This window comes from Natator depressus, chromosome 1 (genome assembly GCF_965152275.1).
Source record: "Natator depressus isolate rNatDep1 chromosome 1, rNatDep2.hap1, whole genome shotgun sequence".
Classification (NCBI taxonomy): domain Eukaryota; kingdom Metazoa; phylum Chordata; order Testudines; family Cheloniidae; genus Natator; species Natator depressus.
In genome coordinates this window covers 158,072,019-158,088,544 of record NC_134234.1, presented here as the reverse complement: position 1 = coordinate 158,088,544, position 16,526 = coordinate 158,072,019, and the positions used below count along the sequence as shown (strand labels likewise).

Below are 16,526 nucleotides of genomic sequence, written 5' to 3'. Positions count from 1 at the left end.
CGGTGCAAGGAGGTTTCACTCCCTAGGCGAAACTTCCACCTTGCGCCTCTCCCCACCCACGGCAGCTCCCCGCCCCAGCTTACCTCTGCTCCGTCTCCTCCCCGAGCATGCTGCCGCTTCTCCCGCCTCCCAGGCTTGCAGCGCCAATCAGCTGTCTGGTGCGCAAGCCTGGGAGGGAGAGAAGCAGCGCAGGGCGGTGCTCAGGGGAGGAGGTGGAGCAGAGGTGAGCTGGGGCGGGGAGCGGTTCCCCTGTGCGCCGTCCCCCCCTTACTTGCTGCAGGCGGCCCTCCCTGCGCCCCCCTGCCCCAGCATACCTCTGCTCCACCGCCGCCCCCAACCACTTGGCGCCCTAGGCGACCGCCTCGTTTGCCTAGTGGTTGCAGTGGACCTGCATGGGAAACATATGTAAATGCGGGTCTTGACTAACAATAGCTGCCCTTTGGTAACCAGCTTCCCCCGCCACTTATAAACATGCACATTTTTTAAGCTCACCTAGAACTAAGAACTAGTATGAGGAATAATCCGGAAACTAGAAGCTCAATCACTGTCTATACCAGAGAGAAAAGTTGTTGCCATCAATGGTTCAGGCACCTGAGGTGCTTGTAAAACCCTGTTTTCCACATACAAAAGTGCTCCTCATGTTGCACAAGCATTGCCAGTACCACTGCGAGTGCACTGCCTTGGTGCAAACCTTATTGATTCACAGGCTTTAAGGTCAGACGGGACCATCATGATCATTAAGTCTGACCTCTTGCACATTGCAGGCCACAGAACCTCACTCCCTTCTGTCATAGACCCCTAACCTCTGGCTGAGTTATGAAGTCCTCACATCATGGTTTAAAGACTTCAGGTTACAGAGAACCCACCATTTACACTAGTTTAAACCTGCAAGTGACCCATGCCCCATGCTCCAGAGGAAGATGAACCCCCCCCTCCCAGGGACTAAGCCAATCTGACCCAGGGAAAATTCCTTCCTGACCCCAAATATGGTGATCAGTTAGACTCTGAGCATGTGGGCAACACCCATGAGCCAGACACCTAGGAAAGAATTCTCTGTAGTAATTCAGAACCCTCCCTGTCTAGTGTCCCATCACCAGCCACTCTGGATTTTTGCCACTATTTGTGAAAGACACCAATCAGGTCCTGCTCTAATTTGCTAACTTCAGAAAGGTGCCAGTGGATAAAAATGTGCTGGGAACTATACAGCTATCCTCGTGGTTTATTCAGGAGTCTGGTACAGCAACAGCCAGTGGGAGTGCTGTCTGTGAATATGCTGCAGATCCAGAATGGTGGAGATGGTTATCTATGTTTGTGGAAGAGGGGAACCTCTTCCTCCTTGTTTAGGTGTTTTAAGTTACTGTGTTATACCAATAAAATAAAAACCAGCAGGATCTTATTAAAGGGAAAAAGGCAAAATACCACATTTATTGTGAATACAGAAAGAATCATAGTAAGCAGTTAGTTACAGCTATAACATTCCATTCAATCTCACATTTATTCACACATTCATTCATACACACACACAAGTTCTGCAAGGTTGTTATCATAGTTACCAGCCTTAGAGTTGCTCATGCCAAGCCACTGGCCAGGTGGCCTGGACATGAGGAGGGAGCAGGGCCTTGTCAGATGCTCATCTGATGCTCCTGGAAGTTGGTTTGCAGAATCAGACCCCAAAGTTCTCACTTTTTAAGAGTCTATTTTTATAGGAATTTCTTCCTATGCCAGTCTATGGGAATTGCTTCATCATGCTGTTGCTGAATCAATCAGCAGATAGCACATTCCTGATGGCTCCGTGCTGCTAGATGTTATCTTGTTCTTTGGTTCTCCCATCCTTCAGGCTGTTGGGTGGATTCCAGTCTGCCCTCTGGGGGTCCTCTGGTTATTTCCACTTGACGCCTTCTTCAGCCGATGGACACTGGATTCTTAGGCTGGCACCTCCCTGATCATTCAGTTATTATCCACACCAAGCATCCATCCACATACATCCTCTATCTCTATTTTAATCCCAATTGTTAATACAACAAAAGGGCGGGGAGTCTCTGGGTGCTGTTTCTGTTGTTAGAGTATTGCTTTGAGTCTCTCTCTCTGTGTGAATTGCTTTGAGAACAGACTCTGTCTTAGAACGTACTAACGCAATTAGCAGCTTGCAAGTTTCACACATAGAGGGAGAGAAACAGTACCAAAAACCAAGAGACCTCTTAATTAGTAATACCCTGGAATTTAAACTATGGGGAATCAAACTCATTTGTGATTTTAATACTGAACTTCTTTAATATGATCCAACAACTGGTCTGGTCCAATTCCCCTGAGTGAGTGGCACAGACTGCGCATGGGTATGGCAGGGTGGATTTAATTTAAATCAAATTGATTTAAATCATGATTTAAACCACTAGTCAGGAAGACTCGATTTAATCATGGATTTCTACATAAAACTGCATTCTTGTTGGTTGTTATAACCAGTGGTGAGCTGGAGCCGGTTCGCACTGGTTCGCTAGAACCGGTTGTTAAATTTAGAAGCCCTTTTAGAAGCGGTTGTTCCGTGAGTGACAACCAGTTCTAAAAGGGCTTCTAAATTTAACCGGCCAAAAGTGGTGCCTTAGGCACCGACTCCACGGATGCTCCAGCCCTGGAGCACCCAAGGGGAAAATTTGGTGGGTGCCCCCACCGGCAGCTCCCCACCCCACCCCCGGCCCCAGCTCACCTCACCTCCGCTCCGCCTCCTCCCCTGAACGCGCCGCCCCGCTCTGTTTCTCCGCCCCGCCAGGCTTCCTAAGAATCAGCTGTTTGCGCGGGAAGCCGGGGCAGGCTGAGAAGCAGGCGGTGGCTTCCCGCTCAGGCCCAGGGAGGTGGAGGGGAGCTGGGGCAGGGGGGCGTGAGGAGGGCTGCCCGCGCTGCAGCAGGTAACCCCGGGGGGGGGGTGCGCAGGGGAACCGCTCCCTGCCCCAGCTCACCTCCTCCACCCTCGGCCTGAGTGGGAAGCTGCGGCCTGCTTCTCAGCCCTCCCCGGCTTCCTGCCGAACAGCTGATTCGCAGGAAGCCAGGCCGGGGGCGGGGGCAGAGAAGCAGAGCGGGGCGGTGCGTTCGGGGAGGAGGTGGAGGCGGAGCGGAGGTGAGCTGGAGCCGGGTGCGGGGCGGGGAACTGCTGGTGGGTGCTCTGCACCCACCAAATTTTCCCCATGGGTGCTCCACCCCCGGAGCACCCACAGAGTCGGCGCCTAAGGCACCATTTTTGATGTGATCAGTGGGGGGAGCGGCCGCTCCCCTTGCTCCCCCCCCAGCTATGCTCCCCCGCCCCTAGGAGCCAGAGGGACCTGCCAGATGCTTCCTGGGAGCTGCCCCAGGTAAGCACCGCCGGGACTCCCCACCTTGCTCCCCGGCAGGTGCCTCTGGCTCTTAGGGGTGGGCACCCACTACGGTGGCCCACGAGACCCTCCTGCCCGGTTCTGGGGGCACTCAGGGGACGGGGGTGGATGGGGCAGGGGTCCTGGGGGGTGGGGGTGGGCCACGACCCCCTCGTGGGGTGAGGAGGGAACCCGTTGTTAAGATTTTGGCAGCCCATCACTGGTTATAACCTTAATACATATTCTTCACAACTCAGAGATAGATGTAGGCTTCATTTTAAGAAGGTACACACTATACATTTTTTAAGTGATTTATTTTGAAAACATTTCAGATTATTTTTACAGCTATATCAGAAAATGAATGATTGTTTGTTTTTTTCATTTACCAAAGGTGATTGAAGCAGATATTTATGAAGTCATTGGGAGGTGAACTATCTCCAATTCAACAGGTTAATCATTAATATTTGGAGCATTTTCTTGCCATGCTGTATTAGGAGGAGAACATCACCAGACAGACATTTAAATTGTTTTATTTAGCTAAAACAACAATGTTATGTATTCTGGATTTTTTTCTTCAACAGCAAACATAATATTTTAACAAAACAAGCATCTGAATTTTTTAATGTAGTTAAACATTCAGGCTTTTAAAAATCAGGTTTGTTTTTGTTAAAATTGTTTTTAACTAAAATAGTTAAATGAAATTTTTTTTTTTGAAAAAAACTAAAATTAAATCGACTATGTCAGCCAGGTCAACATGAGAAACTTAAAATATTGGCTTCTGCAGCTAACTCAGTCGTCTTCCCTTTCATTTTCCTGTTTGTTCATAATCTGGAAAAGAAAAACAAGCTTTCCTGCTTTTTCAGGTCCCAGACAATTTCTCAATTTTGAATGAATTAGTCCAAAGGAAGAAAATATTCTTTCTACACAGGCAGAAGAAGCTACTGCTGTTAAAAGTGAGATTATCACTTCAACGGTCTCTGAATCCAAGTGCTTAAGTGACTTCTACCAGTTCACTGGTGTGACTTTCTTTAAAACATCATCAGCAAACATATTTCTTGAATGGTTCTTATTCCCAAACTGGGTCTCTTTTATGGCCTGCTGCCATTATAGGTTTTCTCTTTTAGTGAGAGAATGGTATGGTAGATCTCAAATCAATGAAGTCTACACTCAGAAAGACCTCAAAACTTCTGGAATATGCTGCTGCTCAAACAGTTTCACTTTTGTTTCTACTGCCTGTCCCTCCCTTCTTACATTTATCTCCAGACAATCTTCTGTTCATTGAACTTTTTGAAACTTTGCACTTTTAGAGAGAGGTAAGGGATTGATTCTGTTTACACAAATTTGCAGAGGGACAACAGGGTTGAGGTCTGTTATTTCTCACCTCTATATATTTTTGGTTTATTTATTTAAAAACATTTTTGCTCTTAACAAGCATGTTATCTCTGGAGACACAAATCCACAGTTCGAGAACTGCAAAACTAAGCATCTCTGATGGTATCTTCTAGACTGAGCATTGAGTCCCATTGAGTAGATAGAAAGATTAAACTAAATAATCTATACAGAAGCCCTGGAACCCCATAAGATTGGCTCCCTAATCCATGAATTATTGGAACTCATTTTCAAAACTTTTCTTAAACATTAAATGAATATATTGTCTCATACTATAGAATTAGAAGTTATAATCCCTATTCCATGATGAGATATCTTTGAGCTATAATGTATCTTAATTAAAACTATGTTTAGATAGGTTTTTTCCTCAAAAAGCATTTTATCAAAAAATTTGATTTAAATAAAAAAAATCCGATTTTTTAAAAAATATCATTGATTTTTATTCACCCTGGTGTATGGAGAGAGGGAGATGATTTTCCACATGACTGCCTTCCCCACACTGCACTACTCTGCATGACTGTAGTTGTTTGGTTGGGGCATGTCTTTCTGCTGCAGGCTGACCTTTCTTCTGAATAGGTGGACCTACTGCTGTGTCAGTACCCAGAATCTTCTGTAGCTTGTGTGGCTTAGAAGATAGTAGAAACACTATGCTGAACTGAGCCTGTCCTCTTTGAACGGGAGTCACAGATGTTTCACCTCTTTGCCAGCAACAGACCTTAAAAATGAAGACAGAAGCTTTTTTCCTTTGGTTGCAGGGTTTTCCCAAAGGATGTACCCGTCTCTGAAAGCCTCTTCCCACTCTTCACTTATTCTAAATCATTAAGGATCAGATGCACCTCCATGCATAAGGGTTAGGCACCCATTAAAGTTTCATTTTAACCCTCAAAATAGGGCTTTAGTGGGACTTAGGTGGTGCCTAGTCCTTGTGCCAGCTCTCGGCACAGGGCTGAATTTCATCCTTCAGTTGCATCTGTTCATGTTCCAAGCTTTGCTCACTTTCAGTCTGCACATGGTGGCCATTTAATACCTCTTTCCTCAAACCTTGGGGGAAGCCCTGGGTAAGGCTGTAGAACACCCCTTGGCTGTATTGAGTTACTTGCTGTTCAGGCTGGCATTCTAGTCTAATGGTTTTCAAATGGGAACAGAATGCTGGAACTAGTTGTTGAAGTCTTAACATGTATCAAGCAGCTGTGTATGAGAGGCTTTGCAATGACATAATGCAATGCCATTTCTATACAACTAACAACTTGCTGGTCTTCATTTCTTACAGGATAGGTTTGAATCCCAGGTGGAAAACAGTGTCTTTTGGCCAGTATAACAGCTTGGTATGGGGGGGGGGAATAATGTGTTTAAAGTGATCTTTTTATGGTTATGGCATAACCTGATTTTTCTTCTGAGTTCTCTCATAGAGCATATTTCACCCACCAGACTCCAGCAATGTTCAAATGTTCCTTCAAGGGGCACAAAATAGAGGAAAAAATCTCCCCCCAAAACTGTCATACAGTACTCCAGATCCCATTAAACTCATGAACTTCTGCTAGCTCCTAGAAGATCACCATTTTTATTTCTGCTGTATTCTTTGTAAGGGAGGGTAACCAAAACTGAAGAAAGGAAGGGTGGTGTAGCAGTTAGGGTGCCAGCCCAGGATTCAGGAGATCTTGGTTAAATTTCCTGCTCTGCCATGGACTCCCTATAGGAAATTGAACAAATCACTTAGATGCTGTATGGTTCCCTATCTGTAAAGGGAGGACAATAGCACTTCCCTACCACACAGGGATGATGTGTGGATAAATATGTTAAAGATTGTCAGATACTCAGCTACTATGGTCATGGAGGCTATATAAGTACATAAGATAGGTAGACATCAGTCTTTAAGGTGAGCATGTAGCTTCAGTGTATATAATGGCATTACACTAGTTTCAGTTTTATTCTCTATTTATTCTACAGCCTAACTCCTCTGGTTTGCTTTTTTGACCATATCTGGCCGTTGAGCAGAGGTTTTCACTGAGCTGTCCGTGCCCAGGTTTTCCTGTGATTGGTTACAGTTAATTTAGAAGCCATCAGTGTGTCTCGTGTTCTGAAAGGGTGACCTTTCCATCAGTGCTCACTGTAATTTGCAACCATATGGTTGCATCTTCTGAACTCTAGTCAGGTCCCAGTTGGAGTTTCAGTTTACCATGTTGACCAACTTCTGCTCATTCAAACCAAAATAAAACAGTTACAGTGCCGTAGTTTTATATTTCATGTCTAAATTAACACAAAGTTTTGAACCTTGTACTGACATTTTGGCTCTATTCACTATTTTGTTTCATACAATTTAAAAAGGAAAGCTCGGTGTAGAGTATAATCCAGCCTGTTTAATTGTGCTGGTGATTATGTCATAGAAAAATTCGAATGGAATCCTGGCTAGTTAAAGATATCTTGATCTATGCCAAGAAACATATGACAGATGATACAATAAGCTGTGGCTCTGTCTCAATTAAGGAGTTGTATGGCAGTAGGATGACCAGATGTCCCAATTTTATAGGGACAGTCCCGATTTTGGGGTCTTTTTCTTATATAGGCTCCTATTACCCCCCACCCCCTGTCCTGATTTTTCACACTTGCTGTCTGGTCACCCTATATGGAAGAGCCCAGATTCTGGAAGGCCTCTCCACAACAAAAGTTACAACAGCAGAATCAGGAACTAGCAACAAATGGTGGTAAATGTAGGGCCTGACAGCTCTTCCCACCCAATCCCTGCTGTGAGCTGCTCCAGGATACTGGGCGTCAAAAGCTCCACTCCCAAGTAGCCAAGGCAAGGGGTTCTCACAACAAATTTTTGATGGCCTTAAAGTGCAGCCACCAACTCTCACTGGTGTCCGCACTGACACTTTTCCCCTAAAATACTTAATTAACTTTAGGAAAAACAATTAAATATGCACACATTCACATCCAAATAATTGTAATGTATATTTTTAGGGTTTTTAGGCAGACTCAATAACAAATTCCACTTTGATTTTGAAGGGTGGACAATTAGGAGAAAAAACAGCAGTGTTTTGCTTGTAAACTGGGAAGAATTGACTGGAAGCCATTAAGTGACAAAAGATATAGGACTCTATTATTATAATTTTGTAGTCACTTTTCTGAGTAGAACCACAGTGTAAGTGTTCTTTGGGAGTGAGCCCCAAGTGAACAATACTTCAAAATATAGGTCATAATTCCACATAATTGCTTTAATTTAAATTGGTTTTATTCTCACCTGTGTTTTCCCTCTATGACCTTTGACATTTTTTCTTAGATCTGCTCTTTTAAAAATCTTTTCTGTATCTTTTTGTGTAGGAAAAGGAGGAAGAACACCCAGTGACAGAGGTGCAGTAGAATGTTCAGACACTATGTTTTCAATTATGGTGTGTGCATGCGTGCAGTGCCCACTCATCCCCATCTACTCCAACAGAAGTTAGCAAATTCACAAATCTCTTTGACATCTTCCCACTTCCAAACTTGAAATACTGATATTAAAGTCTGGTTAGGGACAATTATTGTTCAGTGCCCGTATCTAACTGGTTGAGGAGCAGACCTTTGACCTTAATAATTAGAAACTAAATGAAAAGAACTTTTCGTTCAAAGGCTCTTTAATAAAATTTGCTGTGGGTTCCCAAGACATTCATTTCCTTTGAAACTCATTAATTTAAAACTATCTTGATTATGCTTTACAAATATCTTGAATCCCTAAAAACCATCCTTCCAGTTAAGGTGTTGTTGTCTCTGCAGGGCAACTTTTTCCTGCCCAAGATTCTTAGAGCCCTATCCATCAAACCTTTTCACAGGTGATTAAATTTACATCTATGAGTATTCCCCCGGGGTTGCAGTTTATGTCCTAAATCTTTCCCTAATATCCTCAGTAAGGTTAATTACTCTTGGGAGTTAATTGCTGATTCATACTGGAAAATAGCCAATACATTCTAAATCTCTCCACATTACTGTGTTCTGTCATAGGTTTATTATATATACATGGCTATGGTCAGTATTGTGTCACGTAGACCTACAAGCTACCCATAGCTAGGGATGCCCCATCTTTTCTCTATTCACTCCTTCTATCAGCCAGTGCCTCAGACGAGTAAAAACCCTTTCACTGTGGTTTCCAACTCTAAACCTGAGAGAAGTGAGACTCCCTTGTAAAAGGTGGAAGGAATCTGCATCCATTTATTGCTGTGTTGATGTTCTTCAGACATCTCCCTAGGTTCTGCTCCAGCATCTCACTGAACATTCATACGTCACAGCCATGTCATGCAGAGCTTTTTTTTAAAAAATGTATCTCTACACTTGATGTTGAAAATTTAATGGATTTGAATTTCAAATCCAATACGCAAAACCTGGATTGATGTCAGTTTTTTATGAGCCTTCTTGGATTGTTCTCAACAACACTGGCCAAAGAAATCCTTCTTAAGGATAGACTGGAAATACTTCCAAAGATGCCATATTAAATTCCATTTGGATGGGCATTTTCCAGTTCAGTTACTCTAAGGGGAAACTCATTTTAATGCTTTATAAAGTTTGATTCTGCAGGAATGGTTCTTTAATGCAATTATGTTAAACTGGCACCTTCGTACTCAAGAGCTCCACACCTACGTGTGTATTTAGTTACAACCGTTAACTTTGCTGACTGAAGGAATTTTTTTTTATTGTTTCTGTTAGCACTGCAGAGTCAATATAGTTCTGGGAGAGAGAACTGGGTTATATTCTGCCTCTCATATCATCATCAGAACTTCTAACTGAAGTCTAGTTGCTCAATCTTTAATTGTTAGTTATGCATAATCCTGAAAGAACCCACCTTACTTTTTCACAATGTGGGTGGACTTTGTAGGTGTGGCAGTTAGCAATACTTTTTACTTGCAAAGGGAGCATATTTGATCCAGAAATCACTGAAGGACAATAAACGCAAAACATTACAATGCCATTTTAGTCACTTTCAGAGTAGAACTGCCTTCTAAAAGCTTCACTTGCTATGCGGAGGAAGACAGAGCAAACAGGGGGTATGTCTACACTATCATTAAAAATCCACAGAACTGAGTTTCAGGCCATCTGACTTGGGCTCATAGGACTATAAAATTGCAGTGTAGACATTTGGGGTTGGGCTGGACCCCACACTTAGAGGCCTTCCTTCCTCATGTGGTCTTGGAGCCCAGGCTCCAGCTTGAGCCTGAATGGCAACCTTCTCCAGCTTGAGCCTGAATGTCTACACTGCAATTTTATAGCCCTCCAGCCCAAGTCCCGCAAGCTCAAGTCAGCTAACCATGCTAGCTGTGCCCATGCCAGGGGTCTTTTATTACAGTGTAGACATACCCATAGGCTGTTTTCTCTGTGGTATGGAAATGGCAACTTTCAGATAATGGCTTCTTTGGCTGGCTGATGTTCCTTAGTCAGAAAGGGTTTTTTTGTTTTGTTTTTCACTTCTGAAATTCATTCTATATCTCAAAAAGCAAAGAACATGTTGGAAATGGAAACACAGGCTTATTATTTGGCTCTGAATGACTTCAGGCTTTGCAGTAGCCTAGTTCATGGGGCATGTATGTTGAATTTCTCATTGCTATAGAATAAGATCTCATCCAAAACGTCAGATGCTTATCATATTTGCATACATGTATATTCAAAATCTAATCTTTAGCATCTATTTACAGCTTAGATGTATCTGTTCCCCCAGCTGTTTTGTGAAAAGCATTTTTATACCCCAAAGCTTGCCTGTTAATACCATAAGGCTAGTGCACTGTGTGTATGGTTTTTTAAAAAAGACCATGCATGAAATGTATCTGTGCTAATTTTGTTTTATACACTAATGAATGTGACATCTGCTAGATACATAATCTAGATACAGTTGCAAATTTAGGGACCTGTATTTCAAGACTGCTCATTTTTCTTTCAACTTTCCTGTGATCACTTTTGAACCCCCGTTCTACAAAGAAGGAGGAGGAAGAAGAAGAAGAAGAACAGGAGGAAGAGGAAGAATCTTAGTACTTTTTTATGGCATTTTTTTCTTCAAAAGGTTTTTCAGGTAATTATGAAGTCAGCTTGCTTTAGTTTTTAAACGAGCGTAAGGAAGCATCATATACTTCAAAATCCGGATTCTCCCTGACAGCACTTTGTGTACAGTTAATTACTATTCCCACCCCTGTATAGTCAGTCAGTTTTCCCTGTTGTTTGTGAGTCTTTTAGACTACCAAAGGTCAGACAAATATATATATTTAAACAGGAAGAGTGACTTGTAAAATCAAAAGAACACCAGGAAGCCTCAAAGGCAAGTGTAGTGTTTTTAACTACTTTTTGACTAGATTTTAAGGGGACAGTGCCCCTTTAACTTCAGCAGCTGGCTGTTTTTTATATTTATTTTTGCAATAGGAGGAAGATAGGAATACAAGCATCAGCCCTTACACATAACCCCTCTCATTATCCCTAAAGAAAATATAGAAAGGGTGTTGGGGGTTTCCATACTCAGTATTTCAGGGACCAACACTTATCCTTTTCACCCCTCGTTATGGCCTCAACCATGTATAGATGTCATCAAAGGAGGCCAGTCTCCTAACTAGGAAGCCAAGATGTTCAGTTCCACCGAGGACTGCCATTATCACTTCTCTGATTTGGCTGGTAACAAGCAGAAGACAAAGAGACTCGCACCCTCTTTTTTGGCCAAGTGGATGTATTTGAAGTGTACTTTTATAGCAAGTCCCTAGAGTCATACATCTTTTTTTTTTTTTTTTTTTTTAAATACCTAATGGTGTATAGTGTGCTCTGGAGAATTTTTTTTTGGATTGATTTGATTCTTCCCAGATTTTTTTTTGCCCACATTGATATTTTGCCAATGGATCAAAATCATAGTGATCTGATAGACTTGTGTCACCTACTATAACTAAAGAGTTGTTTTACAGTAGCTGCATACTAGGGTGCTATTCACCAGTACATTGAACTTTCTTTCCTTCCTGCACAACTGGAATGTTTACATGGTTTGTAAAAATGATAATCAGTGCTATTCAAAGCACTTTTTTGTATAAAAAGTAAAATTGTCCATGATAATAATAATTAATAATTAATTATTAATAAATAAATATTGAATAAGTTTCCATTTTAAACCCTGAAGTCTGGAAATGTAAAGGTTAAGATTCTCTGAAAAAACCCACCTAGCAGATATGGAGCTCAGTTTTTCCTTCAGAAATAGTCATGCATCTCCTACTGGAGTTGTACATGCATTTCTGAATGCATATGCAACTCCAGGACTGAGCCCATTCTGTATTAAGATATAGACACAGCAGTACAAATAATAAATCATCATACTCAATATGTCTGATGTGGATGAGTTCTTTCCATTCTTCATCACCGCAACTCCATTGACTTGAAGGGTTACTCCTGACTTAGCACCTGCTAGGTGAGAGGAGATAGGGCCTCTTAATGCTTCCATGACCGGATGTCTGAGTGTTTAATATTGTAAATTTAGTGTTACATCAAAGTATGTTTTTGTATTTAATTCCCCAGGTTTTCTTTGTTTTTCCTTCTTCTTAAAGAAGAAATGGTTATTTAGGGCCAGCTCAGCTCCCAACTGGGAAAACACTTGTTTAGGGAATGGGAAACTCAGTGTTTCTAGCAGATTGTCTGCTGGTGGGACAGGTTCTCTCCTTCTTTGCAGTATAGGCAGAAGCTGATCCAAAGCCCCTTGAAGTTAATGGAATTCCCAGTGACTTCAGTATCTGGGCTTCCACCCACAGAACTCAGCAGATTCATGGATGCCAGGGTGGAGACCCAGTGTCTCAGCATGGCTTTGTGAGGGATGAGGGGCCAGCCCTCCCTTCTTTTACTCTACCTCATCCCAGCATTGGGTTCCTTCACTGCTTGGGAATTAATGTGCCCTAATGTTGTACAGTGCTTTGTATGTGAAATTCTATGACAGTGCTAATTTTATTTATTTATTTGCTTTTTTCCTCTTCAGGAAGCACAAGTCCGTGCAGCACCAGAGAAAATAAAACCACCTCTTCCCCCCAAACAACCCACCATTGCGTTTTGCACCAACACATGTATAGACATCTGTATATCCCCAAAACACAAGACACCACTCTGCCCTATATTATATATATATTTGGTATTCTGGTCTTTTGTTAAAGTGGGTCATCTTAATTCTGTCTGACAAGATCTCAGACTTAGCTTTATATGTTCTAACAGTACTGTCTATGTCTAATTTTAGATTGTAAGCTCCTTGGGGCAGGGACCGTGTCTTCCTCCACGTTTGTACTCTGCCAAGCACACTATCGGCACTCAGTAAATAACCACAGTTGTGCATCGAAACTGTATTAGGAGGTAAAGAACTTCAGCACTGAAAACTCCAAAGAAGATCCCTGTGTACAAGCTTTGTGTTGCTTATCTCTGAACTGGCCTTTAAAATGAATGTGATTTCCATTGTACAGTAGTTTAAATAAACACATTTTAGGTCAGGCCTTCTGTTTGTCCACCGAGGCATTAATTTAACCATAGAATGTGTCACAATTGTGGGGAAGAGGGTTGCGAGAGGGGTTAGAATAATTCCCTCTACTCGCTGCCCTAGTTTGTCCCTCCCCCTCAGGAGGTAGGGGGTGGGCTGGATTCTGGCTGGGGGGATAGGGGCTCTTGGCTGGTGGGGAGGGGGTAATAAAGGGGGGGCTGGAGTCTGGCTGGGGGGAGAGGGGCTCTTGGCTGGCGGGGAGGGGGTAATGAAGGGGGGGCTGGAGTCTGGCTTGTAGGGGGAGAGGGGCTCTTGCCTAGCGGGGGAGGGGGTAATGAAGGGGGGGCTGGAGTCTGGCTTGTGGGGGGGAGGTTTGAGCATTGGTTTGAGCATTGACCTGCTAAGCCCAGGGTTGTGAATTCAATCCTTGAGGGGGCCATTTAGGGATCTGCTGCAAAAATTGGGGATTGGTTCTGCTTTGAGCAGGGGGTTGGACTAGATGACCTCCTGAGGTCCCTTCCAACCCTGAGATTCTATGCTAATTACAGGGCAAACTGCATCTTAGATCCCTTTTAGTCTCTTTTGCGTGACAGGCCTGGCTTCCTGCACTTCACCCTGGGTGGAAACCTGCAGTCTGGGCTACAGCCCCACTGTTTCCCCGACTATATTAATACAACAGGCCCAACTGCATTTAGCACCTGTCAGCCCTTTCATTATGGGGACCTGTGACCAGAGAGTTGATTAAAATGACTCAGACAGTGCCTTCAGACTAAAGCACTACTTATTCCTTCCGCCAAAGGTACAAAACATGTAGAGCAAAGGGTAAAACTAATAAAAGCACTATATGCCTGGGCCTGGTACATCTGCATCTTTCCTGGCCATCTTTTGTTAGTGCCCCTCACACCAGCAAACCCCCCATCTCTGGCTGGGAGAAAGAGGCTGTCCTGATCACATCAGCCTTTCCCTGTCTGTATGTTGCCTTGCCAGACTGTCAGCTTCTGCTGCTATCCTGGGGCACGCCCTGGCACTCACTCAATCCCCAGCCTTTTCTAGATCCCAGCATCCTCTAATGGCTTAGCGTTCCCTTTGGCTTCTCTCTTCGGAGACAGTTATGTCACCAGGGCTGGGGCTGAGAAGTCACATTTTCATCGCTATAAATCAGGGCATTGTGTTTGTGAGGAAGCTCCTTATCTAGGCTGTTGTTTCATCTTTCCTGCTTGGTTTCATAACCCCCCTTGATCTAACTCCATAGCAAATAACCCCTCATTAACACCCACACCAAAACATGCACCATAATCATGAAAAATACACGTCACAGTAAGTTATAGCATCAGTTGGGTTAAATTGCCACCATAATTGTATTTGTAGACTACCTGGTGCTTTTTTTCTTTTGAAAGTAAATTACCTCAAGAAGGCTCCTCACCAACAATCCCTCCCCCCCCCCCCGCCATCTTTAATATTCAGTATTGAATTGTCTTGCCATGATTTTCTTGTTCCTTAAGGTGGAAAATTTTCAAAGATAAAAAGGACAATTTGGTGCCCATTTCTCTCTGAAAATCAGTAGGATTGCATGCCCAACTGCCTCTCCCCCTACAACATTTCCAAACAAGGAATACAATGTATTCATGGCTACAAGGCAAAAATCCTCTGTCCCATTCTCTTGGGACCCTGACCATGCACTTATGGCAGCAAATGTCTCTTGAGTGCACCGGCTGGAACACTTTAGGCAGCGGTGACTCTGCACTTGACCATGAAGGGAGAGTACTGGCTGCAGCCTGGTCTAATAAAAGCACTCAAGTTATTTTTACATCAGTTGATTCCTTTTTCAATTTTTTTTTAATCTTCTCCCTCATCATGAAGCATATGATTAAACCAGCATGGATGAAATTCAACTCTCTGAAGAGAACCGGCACAAAATCCATACACCAGTAAGGCCTTGGTCCTGAGAGCTTATGTGGTGCATTAAGCCTTATGCTGATGCCCTCCACAGTGAAGGGATGAATTGCACCCCGCTGTGAAGAAACCTTCTCTCCAGTTGTTATGCCCATACAAGACAAGGTAAACTATTAGATAAAGTTTTAAGGTTGTATCAGAGGCCTGGAACCTGATTCTGACCTCACACTGATTGTACATTAGAGCATCACCATTGCCTTCAATGGACTGACTTCTGATTAACACCAACATGAGCAAGGTGAATCAAGCCCCTTCTCAACAGTGGAATTTGTCTTAGTTACAGCCATTGTCCTCTGTTGTCTGTGCCTTGTCGTGGTGGGACAGCTTGAATGCTCTAACGATCCCCAGAGTCTGTGTTGGCAGGGGCTTTTTGCTCCTGGTAGGTTCAACCATGCTGCATTGGTCTGTGGGGGAGGGGCCAGACAAAATAGACACCCTGGTCCTCCAGGTTGGGGGTTAGGCACAGGGCTAACAACCCTGTCCCGTAAAAAACAAAATACATTACAGAAACAGCGACAGAGAAATTGACCATTACTGTGTGTGATGGCCTTCAGGAGTCAATGACCCGTATGACTGCCAGTGGTGAAAGCCGAAAGGAAGCAACTGGCATGAAGACTGAAGTGCTCAACACCAAGACGAAAACCAAACTTGGTTTTTGGAATGTATGGACAATGTACAAAACAGGGAAGTTAGGTCAGGTCATAGCCGAGATGAGACGCTACAGCTTATATATCCTGGGTGTCAGCGAGAGCAGATGGACGGGATCAGGAAGATTAACAACAGCCTCAGGAGAAACTTTTCTGTTTTCTGGACAGGATGATGGACAACACCATTCCACACTATTTTGTAGTGCAGAATGCTGGGAAATGACAAAGTATGACATGTCCAAACTGTCTTCATTCCATACAACCTGCCTCAGAAAAATCCTTTGTATCTTTTGGCCCAGAACAGTCTCACTTTAAGATCTATTGACACAGTGCAGCCAAGAGGATCTGAGCACCATCATTGCCAGGAAGCATTGGAGATGGATCAGTCATGTGCTTCGGATGGAAACTGAATCCATCACCAGAATGGCAATAAGATGGACACCTGAAGGCAAGCGAAAATGAGGCCACCTGAAAACAACATGGCAAAGAGCTGTGGAAGCCGAGCTGAAAAACCTGATGGGGAACCATTGAAAGACTTGCCAGAAACAGCCAGGAGTGGAGAAGCTTTGTCACTGCCTAAACACCAGAGGCATTATAGGAATATCATGATGATGATGACAGCCATTGTGACCAGCCACCAGCAGATGAAAACCCCGAGTGTAGGCAATATCCCTCAGTATCAAGTGGGGGGTATGTTGGGTCAGTGCAAACCGTGGCTTGTACTGACTTTGCCTGTCTTTGCTAAAGGTTAAACTT

At 43.5% G+C, this 16,526-nt stretch overlaps 1 protein-coding gene across 1 annotated transcript in view; it reads left to right on the top strand.

Annotated features, from left to right (window-relative positions):
- Positions 1 to 13,103, top strand: part of SH3BGR (SH3 domain binding glutamate rich protein) — a 56,375-nt gene extending 43,272 nt beyond the window's left edge. The window contains exons 6-8 of the mRNA XM_074969883.1: positions 8,052 to 8,081; positions 10,671 to 10,761; positions 12,685 to 13,103. Coding sequence (XP_074825984.1) covers positions 8,052 to 8,081; positions 10,671 to 10,721 — 81 coding nt within the window. The 3' untranslated portion in view covers positions 10,722 to 10,761; positions 12,685 to 13,103. The remainder of the gene's footprint in view (positions 1 to 8,051; positions 8,082 to 10,670; positions 10,762 to 12,684) is intronic.
- The last annotated feature ends 3,423 nt before the right edge of the window (positions 13,104 to 16,526 follow it).